The sequence below is a fragment of the Urtica dioica genome, chromosome 6 (genome assembly GCF_054948205.1).
Source record: "Urtica dioica subsp. dioica isolate 48M chromosome 6, U.dioica_male_clone48M_v1_H2, whole genome shotgun sequence".
NCBI lineage: Eukaryota > Viridiplantae > Streptophyta > Magnoliopsida > Rosales > Urticaceae > Urtica > Urtica dioica.
In genome coordinates this window covers 43222277-43242885 of record NC_142761.1, presented here as the reverse complement: position 1 = coordinate 43242885, position 20609 = coordinate 43222277, and the positions used below count along the sequence as shown (strand labels likewise).

At 41.2% G+C, this 20609-nt stretch overlaps 2 protein-coding genes and 1 long non-coding RNA gene across 3 annotated transcripts in view; 2 read left to right on the top strand and 1 right to left on the bottom strand.

Moving 5' to 3' along the window:
* The window catches only part of LOC149394391 (uncharacterized protein At4g37920-like), a 78236-nt gene that overhangs the window by 29291 nt on the left and 28336 nt on the right, over positions 1-20609 (top strand). The window lies entirely within an intron of this gene.
* Positions 16758-17478, top strand: LOC149394393 (uncharacterized). Its single transcript, XR_016299696.1, has 3 exons — positions 16758-16891; positions 17280-17365; positions 17455-17478. It is a non-coding gene; the product is annotated as an uncharacterized LOC149394393 (long non-coding RNA).
* Positions 18111-20024, bottom strand: LOC149394392 (uncharacterized). The gene is made up of 3 exons (XM_089617005.1): positions 19554-20024; positions 18366-18868; positions 18111-18294 (listed from the first exon to the last, which is right to left on the bottom strand). Exons 1-3 carry the CDS (start codon positions 20022-20024, stop codon positions 18111-18113), a joined length of 1158 nt encoding a protein of 385 aa, XP_089473131.1.

Genomic DNA, 20609 nt, shown 5'->3' with positions numbered 1-20609 from the left:
GGGTAAATTTGTTGCAATGTAGGATTTCATGATTTGTCATGCACGATTTTAGAATTCAGGGGGTTGAAACGTTACCAACGTCATAGTTGAGAGGGCAACAATGTAATTTATCCTAAAAAAATTGAAATGAAAGAAAGAAAAAGCACAAATGTATATTCTTTTACTGGTTGGTGTATCTTTTTATCTTCTATGAGACTATGACCCAGACGAAAGCAAAACAATATTTAGAATAAATAAGGACGGGCTTAATATTTAGCCAAAATAACCCACTTCCTTTTTATATTATAGCTCAATGCTTAAAAGAAGGGGTAAATTTGTTGCAATGTAGGATTTCATGGTCTGTCATGCACGATTTTAGAATTCAAGGGGTGAAACATTACTAACGTCATAGTTGAGGTGGCAACAATTTAATTTATCTTAAAAAAATTGAAATGAAAGAAAGAAAGTAGAAGCACAAAGGTATATTCTTTTACTGGTTGGTGTATCTTTTTAACTTCTACGAGACAATGACCCAGGTGCATGCAAAACAATATTAAAAATAAATAAGGACATGCTTAATATTTAGCCAAAATAACCAACTTTCTTTTTATATTATATATAGCTCAATTATTAACATAATTAGGAAAATAGCTAATTTATTAGAATAATATTTCAAAATTCCGATACTACTCCAAAAACAAACACGCCAAACATAACAATCCTAATTCCCTAGAATCAATCTATCTCTTGTTCAATCTCTAAAAAAGTACGAACCCTAAACTATGGTTGCGATCGAGAAGAAATGACATCTCCAGAATGGCAGCGCCGTGCATTTTGCCACCGGCGCGTCCACCACATCCGACATTCGAGTCCTCTAGCATCTCTGGACGAACTTCGCCGCCAATCGAGCTCCGTCGTCCGTCTCTATAGAGCTCCGCCACATCTAAATCCTGTTAACAATACGGAAAATAGTGTGTGAATGGCACTCATTTTCCAGGTCATTGTGGAGCATGACATTTCGCCTCTGTTGGGACCCGGAAAAATTGTGAATTACAGCCCAGTATGTTAAACAAATTTTTATTTACTACTTAAAGCTTGTTGTAATAAAATTAATAAAAATATTTCCAGGAGTCATTGAAGAGATTACAAGATGATTGGCGTTATATGCTGGATAACGTTGACATCGTTACTGCGACACAGGTCCCCCAGGTTGGTGACGAAGCAGCTCCACCCGAAAAAGAAGCAACGAGGGTGAACAAACGTTTCAAGAAGAACGGCGAACCAGTTGCAGTGAAGCTTGCCATCAATGAGAGACCGAAACGAGTTATTAAAAAACCCGCAATGCTACATTCCCCATATGTAACGAAGAAGAAAGTAACCAAACAGGTTGAAGAAAATCCAAGTAGCCAAAATAGTTTTTCACTCAACATCGACGATGTCTAAACCCTTTATTTCTAAACTTGCTTTTTAGTTGAACATCCTATTTTCAAATTTAATTCTATTACTTATTGGTATGCATTTTGAAGATTTATGTTTGCTAACTCTTTTGGTACTGTGGATTCTTTGTAAATCCAAAGAAACATATATGTCAGTAAACTATTTCATTACTAAGAGCATCAACTTATGTACTACTGCCAAATGTTTAGGATGTTAGTAGTTTAAATTGAAACTTGACGAAGTGTCAATCTGGGTAAATAAACTAGCAACTTAACGGTAAATAAATGTAAAAACATAGACATACTAACGGTCGCCGGTTGGTTCATATTTACATAGGTTTACTGATCCCTATAGAAATCAAGTTAATTAAGCTAATATTTACATCGCTGTTAATTAAGTTAAAATTAGTAAATTAAATAACAAAAATTCAAAACATAAGAGTTCAACACTTTTATTTGAAATAAAACAAAAATTCACCAGTAGGAGTCACTTCATAAAAAAAACAAACATAACTACACGCATCCTCTTTTATTGTGTCCTAGTTGTCCACATTTGCTAATCTTTGTCGATATGGCTGAACTCTTTCCGACTTGGACCGGAACCTTTTCTCTCTAGGTCTCCCAGCTAAACGTTTATGAACCGGTGAATTCCATCATGGCAAACATGAACAACATCTATGGCATACGTTGCATAATAATTTTGTTGAGTATAATAGCAGGTACATAGTCAATGGTCCTCAAATTCCTACGATATAAAGCAGCTACAGCATGAGCACAAGGAAAATCTTCTAGTTCCCAAAAATTGCAACTGTAATATCTAGTGTTGGTGTCAGCAATCAAACGTCTAGCACCGTCGACAACTTCAAACTGACACTCATTAATAGAATGTACCTGTAAACAGCTGTACATAAGTAAATAAGATATTTATTTACATGTATTTACAAAAAAAAATCTTTATAAACTTACGTTCATAGTCCGGGCAGCTTCTTGGGACTCAAATAGCATCTTCAGGCCAGTATTTGTAAGGCCTCATTGCATTTTTGGAATAAGTAGCCTCTTCTTATTGAACCAGTCTTGAATTAGACTACGATAACCTCTTGTTTCTCTCAAAACTGCATTCAAGCACTCCAAAATATTGGTTGTCATCACATTAAACCTCTTTCCAGGAAAATGACTTCGTGACCACAATTTTGGATTGGCTCGTAGCAAATAATTTTTGATTTTCTTATTTGAGCATGAGATAATGTTCAAAAAGAAATCAAACTCTTTTGGCGTGTAAGCCTTGGCACACCGATAAAACAGAGGCTGAACGAAAGACTTTCCAAATTTTGTTTTCACGTTCGCCCATAAGTGTTGCATGCATATAGCAAATTTGGCCTAAGGAAATACATCATGAACAGCCTTAGGGATTGACAAATTTCTATCAGAAACAAATACCAAGTCTTCTTTAACACCATAAACATGTCTCAGTTGCACCATGAACCAATTCCAACATTTATCATTTTCAGAATCAACAATACTGAAACCTAATGGGAACAAATGATTGTCCCCATCCTGAGCAGTCGCCAATAGTAACGTACCATGTGATTTCCCTTTCAAAAATTGTCATCCACCGAAATAACATGCATACAATACTGGAATCCATGGACAGATGCCCCAAGAGCCAAGAAAAAATATTTGAATGACTTATCCGGATTTACTTCAGTAATAGAGTATGAACTTGTGTAACTATAAAAAAACAGTAAATCGGTTCAGTATGATATTAATTGCAAAAAATGTAAATCAGTGTAAATAATGATTGAATATTACAATATGAAATAAATATTTCCAAAAAATATCTCCAAAACAGGGAGTGATTATGTAAAAATCGAAATTACGTGGATTTTTTTTTCAGCAATCAAATCACCAATAATAGGTAAATGACTGTATGATTTTTCGTAGTCACCACGCAACTCTTTTAGCGCCTCTGCACGTCCCTTCCATGCCTTGAAATAACTAGTATCAACTTTATACCGAGTCTTCATAATTTCAACAACACCCACAGCTGATATTTTATCAGCCATTGAGCCCCTAAAATCATCTTTAATACACTTGCTTATCAACGACGATGACGCCTGCTTATGTTTATGAACAATGGATGATCCATAACAATTATGTTCTTTTACAAACGTTCTAATTACCCACATATTTGATGTAGAACATACAGACGCTCTCATCATCCAACAACATCCAACATTCAAACAAACAATACTATATCGAGTTTTGCTAGATCTCTGAACCCTGAATTCAAAGTTACCCCGAAGTGCAATCATGCTCATAGCCGACACAAGAACATCCTTTCGCGTAAATACGTTGTTGACATTAACATCAAAATTCATGGAGAAGTTTTTCAAATCAAGATCATCGTAAATAACAGTTTGTAAATCATTTTGATTATATTTTGTATTTACACAACCTGACAAATGATTGTGGTTCTCCATCCATTGGTGTTCAAAAAGCTTAACTGCAATATAACAACAAAGTAAATATACGTAAATACATTAGTAAACTGGGATTTCAAAAATTTATAAATTACACCACCTGATTCAATAAGAGAAAATCCAGACATGGTGTGGAAGAGAGATATCACAACGTTTGAAATTACATGTGCGTTGGAAAAAAAAATTTAAATATGAAAAACGAGACAAGATAAATCAAGCAGTAAATATAATAATAATATATAATAGGAAACAAATAAATTTCCAATGCCACGTACAAAACAGTTCGTAAATAAGAGGAATCATTAAGTAGACTTGATCCTGTTCACACATGAAATCAGGAATTTGAATTCAAAACTCGGGTAAGTTATAAAATTCGAATTTCAAAAAAATTCGAAATTCAAAACTCAAATAGGGGCAATTTTCAGAGATGAAAAAAATTATAATTGGGCCACGTCATCCGAGTGACTATTTACTTAGTATTTACAAAACCTTGGCTATATAGCAAATCATAACGTTTGATTTGACTATTTTGCTAATTATGTTTACAAAGAGAATACCCCAAGGAAGAACTAATGGTATTTTTAATACTGAAACATACAATGAAGTTTTGACAGTACGATCATTTTTGTGCTATGAGCATCTCCAATAGAGTGCCAAAAATTGTACTAAATGTACTATGTATTGTGCCCACTCTTGGAATAAAAATTAGAATGCACCAAAGCATAAAAACTATAATATACGATCTTATTTATTTATAAAGCTTTTTTTTTTGGCGTAAATGGTCTCTAATTTTATGATTGCCACATTTTAATCCATACTTTTTTATTTTTTATTTTAAGTTAGAAAATTCAACTACCTTATCAACTTAAAATGTGGAGAATGAAACGAAGTTAATTATAATAAACAACTATTTATGTTTGTGAATATGTTTGTTTAGATGTAAATTTTGTTATAAAAATTTGCTTATTCGAAACAGACCCAAAACGCTACAAAAGCAATAAATTAGGGACTAAAATTATCCTTACAAAAATACTAAAGACAAAAATGACATAGTCATAAAATGTCAGAGATTATCTGTGCCATTTATCATTTATTGAAATATTGTCCATTCGAGATGGTGTAATTTTAAATTCTATTTTTTTGCTATTATTCCTTAAAAAAGTGGGACCCATATACAGCGGTCCATGCTAAATTTAGTGTAAATAGTATATCTGAATTTTTAATTGGATTAATGACATAAATACCCCTGAACTACAACACTTGTTACAGCCTGCCCCTTTTAATATGAAATCGACTTATTTGGTCCTTAATATTATGTTTAGTGTCATTATAGTCCTTCCGCTAACGGATTCTCACTGACCGTCAGTTAAATAACACGTGGTTGTCACGTGATGGTCAAACAAGAGCATTTTTTGCAAGTCCAAATTCTGATTACTTTCAATAAAAAAAAACTAAAAAAAAATGAAAGAATTAAAAAAACAAAGAAAACAAATCAAGAAGTTTCGTACTTCGTATTATTCAACATCTTCTTCTTGAATCTCTCTCGATCGACTTTCTCCGGTACGAAATTCTTGTAAATCTCCCCAACATCTCTGTTCTCTTTTATCAAGCCCTAAATTTATTTGCTTCTATCTTCTAAAACAAACCCTAGTTTCCACTGTTCATAGTTCACACGCAGTTGAGAGTCAAACTTATTGAAGGGTTTCAAATCTATACCCAACAAACTATTGGTAAAATCAGAGCCAATATGTTCATTATCATCACCACCACCATCATCAGCGGCTAAGATCGAGTCCTTACATTCAGCGACGATCTCGGCCATCGATTTCCACACGGAGGTTTCGATGTCGTCTGTCGCTTGACCGATCGACTCGAGCGTCTCCTGCGCCATGGCGTGGAATATGCAGTCGAGAGTTGAGTACGAGTGAGCAGAGCCTGAGCCGTCTCTGGTCCCAGCTCCTTTTTTGAAGACCCGACGGGAAATGGTGAAGCACAAACCCGTTTCTCTCCCGGCTAATCGTCGTTTCGTTTGAAGCCACAACGAAGCATCTCCTCCCTGAAATCGAAAACAAAATTAGGTCCCTTTGATTTCATGAGTTTACACGAATTTGAAATCGAAATTGGGGTTTCCGGTGGGCGATTAGAGATTCTGGGTTCAAGTTCAGTGACAATCGGGTTTCATGATTTGCTTCCCCCTTTTTTCTTTTGCTGATAAATTAATTGAGTGTGTAGTTGTTCATTTTACTTCCGATGAAGAAGAAGAAGAGAAATAGGGTAGGAAAAAAACACTGTTCTGAATATTGATTAAATCAAGTCTGGTACACAAACAACACCCGAAATGGCAATCTTGCTCTTAATACCAAATAGGTGAACAATACTAGTCTTTACAAATTGGCTCATCGCTCTGTTCCATTGAAATGATTTTATCAGTAAACGCTTCAAGCAAAGCAGAAGCAAAGCAGAGAGAGAGAGAGAGAGTGAAAAGTATTTAACATTTGTTTTTTGTTTTATTATTCACAAGGGCATTTTGATAAGTTTGTGTGTTTAAAATCTCACGTGCCAAGCACATATCAATTTAACTGACAGATTGGGCGTAAAATACACAGAAGGGGTGTAATGATATTAAAAATTATATTGAGGGGTAAATTAGTCGATTTTATATTACGAGGGGCAAGCTGTAGCAAAGGCTGTAGTTCAGGGGGCATTTATGTCATCAATTCTTTTTAATTTGATGTTATGCATAGCAAATGGCACTACATTGGAATGTGGTTTCAAACATTTGGTTTCAGGGTGACGAAATCTCAAAGTGGTTTTGCTATAAAAGTGAGAGATCTTCGGTGACCGTGAATCCAGGGTGGTATAACTCCAATTTCGTAGGCTTTGCAGCGTGTGCCATTATATGCCACACAGATTCCATTGACGACGGAGCTAGCCTCGTGTTGGAATCGCGTTTCTCAACCGAACGGGGAAAAATGATCACAAAGTCACACCGGCCTTTTGACAAGCGGATGGGCAAAGATGATTGTTATGAGGGGTTTTTCCCGATTCAAGAAACATCGAGGCCCAACCCAAAAAGAAAGAAGCACGGCGAGCCCGACCCAAGGAACAAGTCGAAGAGCCCGGACCTAAGACAAACCAGTCTCGGCTCCAACCCCACAAAGACGACGCCCACCCCAGGTGGCAGCAGGGGTAGCCCTCTATATCCAACCCAGCTTGACCCGTACCCCCATGACCTATCCGTCTCGGCGACAAGGGTAGACTTCTACCCTCGTTCCATCTCAACGACGGGGGTTGACTTCAACCCCTTCCCAGCTCGGCGACATGGGTCGACTCCTACCCACATGCCGATCTGTTCTCGGCGACAATGGTAGAATTCTACATTCATTCCGTCCCGGAAACAAGGGTCGACCTCTACCTTCACCCCTACTCAACGAAAAGGATCGACTTCCACCCTCATCCCATCTCGGCGACGAGGGTCGACGTCTACCCCCATCCTGCCTCAACGACAAGGGTCGACTTCCACCTTCATTCCATCTCGGTGACGAGGGTCGACCTCTACCCTCACCCCGCCTCAGCAACAAGGGTCGACTTCCACCCTCATTCCATCTCGACAACAAGGGTCGACCCCTATCCTCATTCCGTCTCGACGACAAGGGTCGACCTCTACCCTCGTTCCGTCTCGGCGACGAGGGTCAAATTCTGCCCTCATTAGGGTAGAGGTCACATGGGAAGATAAGTTGCTTGTTTTCCCGGTGTTCTACAAAGTGGACCCCACAAACATACGCCACCAAACGGGAATCTTTGGAGATGCATTTTTACCAACAGGGAAGCTTTGGCGCTTCAGAAATTACCCGGCAAGGTTGAGGAAGTGGAGAGAATCACTGTCTACCACTGCGAATATATCCGGCTGGGATACATCGGTGAGGTTATTTGTTAGTAATTGTTTTTACCTTGACGACCTATAGTTGCAATTTATTTATTTATTTATTTATTTTTTGTTGAAAAGTACTTGAAACAATCGAGTCATCGGCGTTTGGGGAATGCAAGGCATAGGAAAGACGAGAGTCGTCCGTGTCTTGTGTGACAGACTCTCTTCTCAATTTTCTCGTTCCTTTTTCCTTGAAGACGTCAGGGAAGAAGTGAAGAAGCACCAACCCTCGGATTTACAAAATAGAGTTTTCTCCAAATTGTTGAATCAAAAGGACTTATGCAGTGTCACCGCTTCAGAAAAGGAAAGACTCAGAGCCGCGGACGTGCTGTTAGTCCTTGATAATGCCGATGATGCAAACCAATTGGAAACACTGGCCATAGATCGTGGCTCGTTAAGTCCGCGTAGTAAAATTGTCGTGATGAGCAGAGATAAGCAGGTGCTGAAGAATATTGGAGCCGAGAAAATACACGAAATTGAGGAACTGAGTTTCGGCGACTCTCATCTGCTCTTTCGCTCGAAGGCATTTCGCAAAGAGGAATCTCCAGCCGAGGGATACTCGGAGTTGGCGAAGACAATTGTCGAGAAATATGCCAAATGCAATCCGTTGGCTCTCACGGTTGTGGGCCGATGCTTGTTTGAAAGGAGCATCGAAGAGTGGAAAAGTCAAACGAAGTCACTTGGCTCAACACTGCCCAAAGAAGTCCAGGACGTATTGCAAGTGAGCTGCAAGGGACTGAGTAAGGTACAAATGGACATATTTCTTTATATCGCGTGCTTTTTCAAAGATGGAGATGAGAATTATGTGCAGACTATACTTGGGTATAAACACGACGGAGGGAATCAGTGTTCTCATTGATAAGGCTATCGTAACTAAAAGCGAATGCAGTGAGATCCGGATGCATGATTTGATCCAAAAAATGGGCAAAGGAATCGTTATTCAACAATCAAATGATCTGGGAGAGTGCAGTAGATTGTGGTCTACTACAGATATTCGCAATGTCTTGGAACAGAATCGGGTAAGTCATGCTCAAGATCTTTCATGCATCAAAAATTTTAGTGTTGCGAATTAGTAATTGATTATTTTGTTCTTTGTATGGACTATGTCAGGGAACAAAAGAAATTCAAGGAGTTCTCTTGAAGTGTATGCCAAGATTTGAAAGAACAGACTCATTGACCATATGCTCTCTGGACCTTAAAAAAATGTGTAACCTGTGATTTCTCTCAATTGATCCTTTGGGTGAAAGGAAACTAATGTTCCCTGAAGGGCTTGACTATCTTCCGGCGACTCTAAGATATTTCCGCTGGAATCATTGCCCCTTGAAATCCTTGCCACTGAGTTATAATCCGAAGAATCTTCGCGAGCTAGCCATCCATGGTGAAAAACTTGAAAAAATTTGGAACAACAAATACAAGGTATTATTTCAAAATTATGTGCATTTTTACAAATTACCCTTAAAACTAGTAAATCTCTCTCATTGCGCCTGACTTATAATCACGTAAGCATTTTACTTTTCATATAGGATCTGCCAGAGTTGAAAGTCTTGAATCTTAATAGTTGTCGGAGCCTGAAACGACTCCCAGATCTCTCTCAGGCCTCGAATCTCATGAGCTTGAATCTCACTGGTTGCTGCAACCTGTATAAACTCCCAGATCTCTCTAGCAACCTAAATCTTGAGGACTTAGATCTCACTGATTGTAGGAGGTTGACTCAAATCTCGGATCTCTCTCACAACTCAAATCTCAAGTCCTTAAATCTCAGTAGTTGCTGCAACCTGAATCAACTCCCTGATCTCATAAAGGTGCTTGTATCATCTGAACCAAAGGTACTTACTCCTTTTTGTTTCTATACATGATAAATCACTTTTAAACAAAGCGAATACCCATGGAAGAACTAATGCTATTTTTATACTAAATAAGATCTTTTAAATCCCTTTTCCATAGAAAGTTTTTTTGACGTAAATTATCCCTAATTTTATGATTGTGACATTTTAGGGAAATGCTTTACATCACTACTCACTACTTTGAACTACCCACTCAAGTGTTGACACGTGGACAGATTTGTCCACGTGTCAACAGTTGAGTGGATAGTTCAAAGTAGTGAGTAGTGCCAAATAGCATTGCTCGACATTTTATGATTGCTGATAATATTGTCCATGCTAAATTTAGTGTAAATAGAATATATATCTGTTGGTAGTAGTACTAGTGGTGGAGCCTAATCTAAGGAATTGGAAAAAAGTCCCACATGGTTAGGAATAGTAACTTTGTACAATTCCTTAGTATATATAAATGATGCTATATGTTGTATTCCTTAGTACCCTAAAATAGAAACACTTGTACTTGTAAACTTTCCCAATTGGGTTTATAGTATTGCAGCGGCAAAGTGGACGTAGCTTTCTCTTTGAAAGTGAACCACTATAAATCTTGTGTTCCTTCTTTTATTTTTCGTTTTCTGTTTCGAGAGAGAGATGTTTTGACAGAGTTAACCCAACACGGTTGGGCGAACTGACGAACTGAATCCAAAGACGTTTGGACGAAGTGACGAAGTCATTCCTGGTCGATCTGACGAAGTGACGAGCTCGACTGACGAAGTGACGAGCTCGACTGGACGAAGTGACGAGTTCGACAAGGTCAAAATCCCAACAACTGGTATCAGAGCTTCTAGGTTTGCAGTTTATTGTTGAAACGGAGTGCGACCTGTGGAGAAGAAGCGAAGTAGAAAACGATGGGAAGCGAAGAAGGCACGGTGCATGGGATCGGGAAGTTCGACGGGTCAGACTATGCATTCTGGAGAATGCAGATCGAGGATTATCTGTACGGGAGAAAGCTTCATCAACCGCTGAGCGAGAAACCAGAAAAGATGGACGAGGCAGAATGGAATCTCCTCGACAGGCAGGTTCTGGGAGTTATTCGACTTACGCTGTCGAAGAACGTGGCTCACAACGTGGCGAAGGAGAAGACCACGGCGGGAATGATAAAGGTCCTGACGGACATGTACGAGAAACCCTCGGCGAACAACAAGGTGTTTATGATGAAGAGGCTTTTCCACTTGAAGATGGATGAAGGAGCCGGGGTAGCCACTCACGTGAATGAGTTCAACACGATCGTCAACCAACTGTCATCGGTTAAGATCGAGTTCGACGACGAAGTGCGAGCTCTGATTCTGCTCGCGTCCTTGCCAAATAGCTGGGAGCCGATGAGGGCCGCGGTCAGTAACTCGGTTGGAAGTGCGAAGTTAAAGTTTAACGACGTACGAGATCGCATCCTCGCCGAAGAGGTGCGACGAATTGATTCTGGCGAGGCCTCGACGAGTCCGGCCTTGAATGTGGAGAACAGGGGAAGAAACCACAGCCGGAATCAGAACCGAGGGAAGGACAGGTCGAAGTCACGGAGTGGGCGAGGTCAGTCCAAGTCAGGGCAAACCTTTGCGTGCTGGAATTGTGGCGAGTCCGGCCACGTCAGGAAGTATTGCAAGAAGCCCGCCAAGGAGAAATGAGGTGCCCACGCCGTCACAGAAGATTTCGCAGATGCGTTACTGCTAACGGTGGACAGCTCGATCGACTCTTGGGTGCTCGACTCAGGAGCATCGTTTCACACCACCCCTGACAGCGACATTCTGGAGAACTATGTCGCAGGAAATCACGGGAAGGTCTACGTGGTTGATGGCGAGCCCCTAGACATTGTTGGTGTCGGCGACGTCAGACTGAAGATGGGAAACAGGCAAGTCTGGAAGATCAACAAGGTCATACACGTGCCGAAGTTGATGAGGAACCTAATCTTGATGGGTCAGCTCGACGATGAAGGTTACACCACGACGTTCGGAAATAACTCGTGGAAGGTCTCGAAGGGAGCTATGGTGGTAGCTCGCGGACAGAAGACCGGCACGCTCTACATGACGTCGAGCTGCAGAGACATGGTGGCCGTGGTCGACAACACCGCGAAGACCGAGCTGTGGCACCGCAGGCTCGGGCACATGAGCGAGAAGGGAATGCAGATGCTGGTGAAAAACGGCATGATCCCGGAGCTGAAGACGGTGGAACATCACCAATGCGAGAGCTGCATTCTCGGGAAGCAGAAGCGAGTTAGCTTCTCGAATGCGAGCAGAGAGCTGAAGGCGGAGAAACTCGAGCTGGTACATACCGACGTATGGGGACCAGCTCCAGTCCCTTCACTTGGAGGATCTCGCTACTACGTGACGCTCATAGAAGATTCCACAAGGAAGGTATGGGTTTATTTCTTGAAGAATAAATCTGACGTGTTCGCTACCTTCAAAAAGTGAAAGGCGATGGTCGAGCTGGAGACGAGCTCGAAAGTGAAGTGCTTGAAGTCCGACAATGGAGGGGAGTACGTCGACTCCGACTTCAAGCGTTATTGTGTCGAGAACGGGATCAAGATGATGAGAACGATCCCGGGGACTCCCCAACAGAACGGAGTAGCGGAGCGAATAAATCGCACGCTGAATGAACGAGCTCGGAGTATGCGGATTCACTCCGGCCTGCCCAAGACGTTTTGGGCCGATGCAATCAACACGACAGCCTTCTTGATAAATCGAGGACCAAGCGTTCCTTTGGATTTCAAAATTCCAGAAGAAGCATGGAATGGGAAGAAGGTAAACCTTTCTTATCTGAAAGTGTTTGGTTGCTTTTCATATGTTCATATTGATGAATCTATTCGAAGTAAGCTCGACCTGAAATCTAAAAAGTGTTATTTCATTGGTTATGGTGACACTGAGCTCGGCTATCGTTTCTGGGATGCCCATGCAAGAAAGATAGTCCGAAGCAGGAATGTTGTCTTCAACGAGCAGACGACGTACGGGGACGAGCTGAAGGGGAGCTCGACCGAGAAAGCTCCTGAGGGTGAGAAGTCAATGATCAACCTGAATGACTTCTCGACGATGGAGCTGGAAGAAGAAGACACTTCGATGACCGAGGCGAGATCAGGTCGAGCTGATGGCGATCAGGAGATCGAAGAAGACACTTCGATGATCGAGGTGAGATTAGGCCGAGCTGATAACGGTCACGAAATCGAAGAAGAAGCTAATGACAACACCGAGCTTGAGGTGAATCAGCGGACTCCGATCACCGAGCTGCGGAGATCGACAAGAGTCAGAAAACCGGTACACAAGTTTTCTCCGTCTCTCAACTACATCCTCTTTACCAACAGAGGAGAGCCGGAATGCTATGAAGAGGCTATGGAGGTCGACGCCTCGACCAAGTGGGAGCTCGCCATGAAGGACGAGATGGATTCATTGATCACGAATCATACTTGGGAGCTGGCGGAGTTACCAGCTGGGAAGAAAGCACTGCACAACAAGTGGGTGTACCGGATAAAGGAGGAGAGCAATGGAAGCCAACGGTTCAAGGCGAGGCTGGTGGTGAAAGGTTTCCAGCAGAAGGAGGGAATCGATTTCACAGAAATCTTCTCTCCGGTCGTCAAGCTCGTGACGATTAGAACCGTGCTGGGGTTGGTGGCCAAGGAAAAATCTGCATCTGCAATAGATGGATGTGAATACCGCATTTCTTCATGGTAATCTCGACGAAGAGATCTATATGAGGCAACCCGAAGGTTTCGAGGTGAAAGGAAGAGAGGAGCTCGTGTGCAAGCTCCAGAAGAGTCTCTATGGGCTGAAGCAAGCTCCGCGGCAGTGGTACAAGAAGTTCGACAACTTCATGAAGCGAGCTGAGTTCGGCAGGTGTGAGGCCGACCACTGCTGCTACTTCAAGAGACTTGAAGACTCCTATGTGATTCTTCTGCTCTACGTCGACGACATGCTGATCGCAGGTGACAACCTACACGAGATCGACGAGCTGAAGAAGAGATTGTCCGAAGAGTTCGCGATGAAGGATCTAGGAGCCGCGAAGCAGATTCTCGGGATGAAGATCAAGAGGTCGAGAGAGCATCGAGCTCTCACAGGAGGAGTACGTGAAGAAGGTGCTCCAACGCTTCAACATGGATGATGCGAGGTCGGTCAGCTCGCCGCTGGCCAGCCACTTCAAATTGTCCAAGCAACAGTCGCCAGTGACAGAGGACGAGCTGGCGAACATGGACAAGATCCCTTATGCTTCGGCCATCGGAAGCTTGATGTACGCAATGGTGTGCACGAGGCCTGACATTGCTCATGCAGTGGGAGTTGTGAGCAGATTCATGAGTAACCCGGGGAGAGAGCACTGGGAGGCGGTGAAGTGGATCCTCCGATATCTGAAAGGCAGCTCGACCTCGGCATTGGTATTCAGGAAGTCCGAACTGGGACTCCAAGGTTACGTCGATGCTGACAATGGGGGCGACGTCGATAGCAGGAAGAGTACGTCCGGTTACGTCTACACGTTCGGAGGGACGGCTATCAGTTGGGTGTCGAGGTTGCAGAAGATCGTTGCCTTGTCGAGCTGCGAAGCGGAGTACGTGGCCATCACCGAGGCCACGAAGGATATGATATGGCTGCAGACGTTTCTGGGCGAGCTGGATCAAGACCATGAAGGGAGTGTGCTGTACAGTGACAGCCAGAGCGTCATTCAGTTGGCAAAGAATCCAGTGTATCATGCGAGGACTAAGCATATACAGCTGAGATACCACTTCATCAGGTCGGCATTGGAAGATGGTGTATTGGTGCTTGAGAAGATCGCAGGGAGTCAGAATCCCGCCGACATGTTTACGAAGTATGTGCCATATGACAAGCTGAGGTTGTGCTCGACCTCAGTTGGACTCCTCGTCTGATGAGTTGAGTCGCCGCTGCAAGAAGGAGACGCGTGATGAGATTAGTCTCCAATTGGGTTTATAGTATTGCAGCGGCAAAGTGGACGTAGCTTTCTCTTTGAAAGTGAACCACTATAAATCTTGTGTTCCTTCTTTTATTTTTCGTTTTCTGTTTCGAGAGAGAGAGGTTTTGACAGAGTTAACCCAACATGGTTGGGCGAACTGACGAACTGACGAACTGAATCCAAAGACGTTTGGACGAAGTCATTCCAGGTCGATCTGACGAAGTGACGAGCTCGACTGACGAAGTGACGAGTTCGACAAGGTCAAAATCCCAACAATATCTGGATTTTATCCGTAGCCAATGACACTATTGGAATGTGGTTTTTAACAGTGTAATCTACACCACCTTTTTTTAAACTCCATTAGATGCTCTAACATTGATTTATCTCAGTTTTCCCCCCATGTTCGGGAAGTTGACATTTGTTTTCCGGGGGACGAAATGCCGAAGTGGTTTTGCGATCAAAGTGACGGATCTTCGATGACCGTGAATCCAGGACGAAATTTCGTAGGCTTTGCAGCGTGTGCCATTATATGCCACACAGATTCCATTGACGACGGAGCTAGCCTCGTGTGGGAATAGCGTTTCTCAACCGAACGTGGTGAAATCATCACAAAGTCACACCTGCCTTTTGACAAGTTGACGGGCAAAAATGATCATATTTTGATGCAATCCTTTCACGTGGACTGCAGCGATATATCTGGTGCAACGGAGGTGTCGTTCATTGTCAGGAACGGCGCCCAAATGCAAGTCAGAAAATGTGGGGTCCACTTGCTTTACCGCCAAGATGTGGAGGAATTTCAAAGAGAATGTCAAAAGGAGGAGGTTTCCCATTGTTGCCCAAGCCTGGTCAGGTCGAGAAACAAACAAGAGAAAGGAAAAGAAAAGACAGGTGAAGATGAAGGTAGGTCGGAGCTGAGGAGATCGTCCTGGAGCAGGTGAGCGATTCACATTGGATCCTCTGTCTCAATAGCCGAGATGGAATTTCACGTGTCACCCAATTTCAAGTGTTGGGACTTTTTACAAGTTGGGTTCATAAACTGAGTTCAATATATTTCGTCAACCACAATTCATAAAAAAAAAAAAAAAACCGGAAGAAAAAGACTAAGGACGAATGTATATTCTGTAAGCGGTTGCTGTATCTTTTTATCTTCTACGACCCATTTATATTAAATAACTTCGATTTAAATTGAAATTACTTCTTTGACAAGTCGAACAATAATAGGAGCTGGATTCAACATCTTACCAGAAGCATCCACGCAAGGAACATAAGAGAGCAAGGATTCCACATTTCAACGAAGAGAAAGGTCTATGGGATAACTTCACAACACAGATCTAAACATGATCCAAATGAACTCGTCAAAGTCAAAAGGTACAAAAATACCAACTTGACATATCATGCATGCTAGGTTGCGAGTGATGTCGGAAACATGAAACGAGTCTAGTTTCTTTTTGTTTTTATTTTTATTTTTATTTTTATTTTAGAGTGTCTAGTTAGCCACGCCGATCTTGCGTAGAATGAGATACTTCACACTTAGGTCAGAGGCAACAAGAACACCTTTCTTCGGCTAGTCATATCATGCAAATTCCCGTTCCTGCTCAAGGGAAAGAAGGCGAAGTAGTGTCCTATCATTCACCAACTTCACATAGTAGGGTTCCATTACTACTACAAATGGACCTTTAAAAGCGGATAGCTTTTAAAAGCGACAAACATCACTAAGATTCAGTAAAAAAGGGAGTTCTAAAATTGATTTTTTTTTTTTTATTTTTGAAGCAATTTGTGGCTGAGAAATTGCCCTATCTACTACCAAATCACTAACTTTTTCCAATTTCCCACCAAAACCATAATTTGGCCAAAAATGCCACTAATCCCAATGTACAACTACCATTTTACCATTCCCTTAAATTTTTCTTACAACCCACACCAACTCTCAATCCCATTAATCCATGACTCTTTCTTACAACCCGCTCATATCTCACAATCCCATTAATCCATGACTCTTTCTCTCTCTCTCTTCCTGTCAATCTCTTCCTCTCACTCTCTCTTCTCTCTCTCTCTATCTCTCTCTCTCTTCACGTCAGTCTTTTCCCGAGGACCCAAGAAACCCAGGTGCCCGAGGACCAGGTCTCTTTGTCGCACCAACTCTCTAAAACTCGAGGACCCAAACGCCGACGAGGACCCAAAGCCACCAGACCCAAGAAACCCAGGTGCCCGAGGACCAGCTCTCTTTCTCGCACCAACTCTCTAAAACCCGAGGACCCAAACGCCGACGAGACTCAAACTCCAGATTTAGTCCAAGATCAGGTCGCGCACAAGGTTCGTTTCGCTTTTTAGGATATTGTTTGGGTATGTTAAGAATCTTCAGAGTTCATCAGTTGTTTAGATTTTAGGATATTGTTTGGATGAACTTTGTGGTTAGGATTTTAGGATATTGTTTGGGTAATTTAACTCTACAGAGTTCATCAGTTGTTGACATTAGATGTCAATTGTTGACATTAGATGTCAACAATGGACGTCAATTGTTGACATCTAATGTCAACAACTGATGAACTCTGTAGAGTTTAGATGTCAATTTGTTGACATTAGATGTCAACAATGGACGTCAATTGTTGACATCTAATGTCAACAACTGATGAACTCTGTAGAGTTTAGATGTCAACAACTAATGAACGTTTTTTATTCTAATATTGTCCAAATTATGCAGAAATGTCAGGAAAACACTCCATTGAATCTCCGGTGACAACCTATGACGACTTCGAGCCCCGAAAGAGAAAATGTTCTAAAAATGAGGTACATTTTGATGCCAATCAAATCAGTTATTATTATGATTGTAGACATTCATACCTATAATTGTAGACAATTACTAAAAGGGATTGTAGTCAATTGATGTTAATAAGGCAAGAGGATCGGAACTCGGTGATGCACAACTCACGGAGTTTCAAATGAGCGAGGTTGAGTACATATGGTACTTGGATACATTTCGTAGTGAGACTAAATCGGGTCCGATCATGTGTCTCGAAAGTGTTATGAAAGAAATCCTCGGAGACGACTGGGAGACTCAGTTGAAGAAAAAAGGAGATTTTATGGAAGTCGTGCCCAAGGGGACACGAGTGTTTATGCTGAAAATCCAGAGAGAGGAACTCCTCTACTATAGGAGGATGAGGATTAACAAGAAATGACTCTGCCGATGAATTCCCCACATCATTGGTCTAAACTTTGTGATATTTATGTATGGATTGTTGTATGACTTGAATGCCTGAAACTGCTTAATATGTCTATTTACACTATGTCCCTTTTATATATGAACAATCTAGTCATTGACAACAGATGTCTATTTACAACAGATGTTTGACATAAGAGTACATAATCTAGTACATGAACTACAAAAATAGACATAATCTAGGTGATGCACAAACTAGACATAATACAAAAATAGACATAAGAGTACATAATCTAGTACATGTCTATTATATGAACAAACTAGTACTTAAATAAAGAGAATGTCATAATTTAACCAACCAAAATAAAAAGTTTCCTAATCATCATCCATTTCAATGTCTGAACCCACTTTTGTTGCTATTTTAACCGCCCTGTGTCTGTATAGATCAATTGTGATCTTTTGTCGATACATGGCCATGTTGTCTTGTCGGATTTCCGATAGATCATACCCGTGAGTCAAAAACTCCATGGCCTTTATAACAAACATTCCACAATCGCCGCTGTTTTAAAAATTTGTAATTAGACATCTTGAATGTTCAATAATATGATATTCTATAATAGCAAGACGTACCCATTATTCTGTTGAGGCATGTTCGTGTAAGTTCCGACTTTGAACTTCGACGAACTTGTGTCTTCAATCCCCAGCCCGTCAAACGCACCAACAGAACAAAGAACTAACGGGAGAAATTCAGCAATTTTTTGTACGTGGGCCGTTACCATTTGTCGGTGATGCTTGTTCCCGGACATCGAGTCGTAGATCATGATAGAACGTTCCCGAATCGTCACAGCTAGAAGAAGCCAATGTGACCTATCTGTGAAGCATACGGGAAGGTAAACTACCCCGACGTCCACCCAGGGAGAAGAATGCTTCAAGGACTTGTTGGTGGCTGTAATGTAGTCATGGATTCGGGACTGGTTTGTCCAATCAAACCTATCTTTATCTTCACAGTTGAGCCATGCTTCGTACCCTTGGATGCAGTAGTTATGAAAGAAACTGTTCATTATTGTGAACGATTCTTTCAACTCACCTGTCATTCTCTTCTTCCTCAGGTAGTACGACACAACATCTACATGCTGCAAAAACAATGAAAAGGTGAGGGATATTAATATTGTAATTGACGTAAAAAATCAACAATAGATGTCAACAATTGATGTGTTGACATCTAGATGTCAACAATTGATGTGTTGACATCTAAATGTCAACAATTGACGTCTATTGTTGACATTGATGTCAACTGTTGACATCTAGATGTCAACAATTGACGTCTAGATGTCAACAATAGACGTCAATTGTTGACATCTAGATGTCAACAATTGATGTGTTGACATCTAAATGTCAACAATTGACGTCTATTGTTGACATTGATGTCAATTGTTGACATCTAGATGTCAACAATTGACGTCTATTGTTGACATTTAGATGTCAACACATCAATTGTTGACATCTAGATGTCAACAGTTGACATCAATGTCAACAATAGACGTCAATTGTTGACATTTAGATGTCAACACATCAACTATTGACATCTAGATGTCAACAATAGACGTCAATTGTTGACATTGATGTCAACAATAGACGTCAATTGTTGACATTGATGTCAACAATTGACATCTAGATGTCAACAATTGACGTCTATTGTTGACATTGATGTCAACTGTTGACATCTAGATGTCAACAATAGACGTCTATTGTTGACATCTATTGTCAACAGACATCAATCTTGTTATATGAAAAGTAAGTAGATAGTAGTAGTCATACCTGATCGCACAACCATTCTTCTTCGGTCCAAAGGGTGTAAAAGAAAGTCTTTGACCTGACTTCTACCTCTGTGAAATCCCATCTCCATGGTAAATGATCTTCCCTTTTCACATACAATAAGCCTTCATCGTGCTTCTTCTTCCTCAAGCCGATCTTAAGCCAAGTCTCCATTACGAGTACGTCCACAAGAGACGTTGAATCGAACTGACCAGTGAGAGGGTTCTTCATCGGGCGATCGATGTTTTTTGTAAACTTCAAGTACGGCCTTGGGATAGGAGTCGGAGTGTACTTCTCCGGAGATCTCGTCATTCGGACAGGTCTTCTCGGTGAATCGTCTATGTTTATCGGAACGATCTCCCATGATTCCCGATTCTCCTTGTCCTTTGTAGCGTTGATCTCCTCATCCATATCCCCCAAGGTTTTGCCCTCAGGAATTGAGCCAATGTAAATCAGTTGGATGTCGTCGTACATCTCTCTCTCAAACTGCTCGCAATCCAGTCGTAGAAGGTGCGATCTGGCTTGTGATTCAGTTAGATTTTGGGATGAATCTAACTGACTGTCGATCTCGATCGGTCCTGAATTAACAAGAAATAGGAGTATCAGTTAACAACAATGTCAACAATTATAGTCAATAATTGCATTTATTGACATAATGTTACGTACCATCTATTTCTTTTTCTTTCTCGTTTTCTTTTTCTTCTTCTTCTTTCTCTTCTCCTTCTTTTTCTTCTTCTTTTTCTTTTTCTTTGTCTTCTTCTTCTTCTTGCCCTTCTTCTTCTTTTCCTCCTCCTTCTTTTTCTTCTTCTTCTTCTTCTTCTTCTTCTTCTTCTTCTTCTTGTTCTTGGTCTTCTTCCTCCTCGTTGTCCTCTGGTTGATTATCTGTAGAATTCTTGTTGGACAGCTCCAACAATTGATCCTTCACACTCTTGGTGAATTCATGAAAACTTTGTCTCATCTCCATCCGGAATAAGCTCCATTCACCCTTCATGTGGTTGACTGTGTCTTCCACATTTTTCAACCGAGCCTGTGTTAAAAAGATGTTAGAAATGTTATTCA

Bases quoted from the DNA above. Each gene is read 5' to 3' on its own strand.
- LOC149394392 (XM_089617005.1), bottom strand. From the start codon at position 20,024: ATGTACGACGACATCCAACTGATTTACATTGGCTCAATTCCTGAGGGC. The intron at 18,869-19,553 runs GTATGACTACTA...TTGTTTTTGCAG, and splicing joins AAGAATGGTTGTGCGATCAG to CATGTAGATGTTGTGTCGTA. The intron at 18,295-18,365 runs GTACGTCTTGCT...TTTTTAAAACAG, and splicing joins ATGCCTCAACAGAATAATGG to CGGCGATTGTGGAATGTTTG.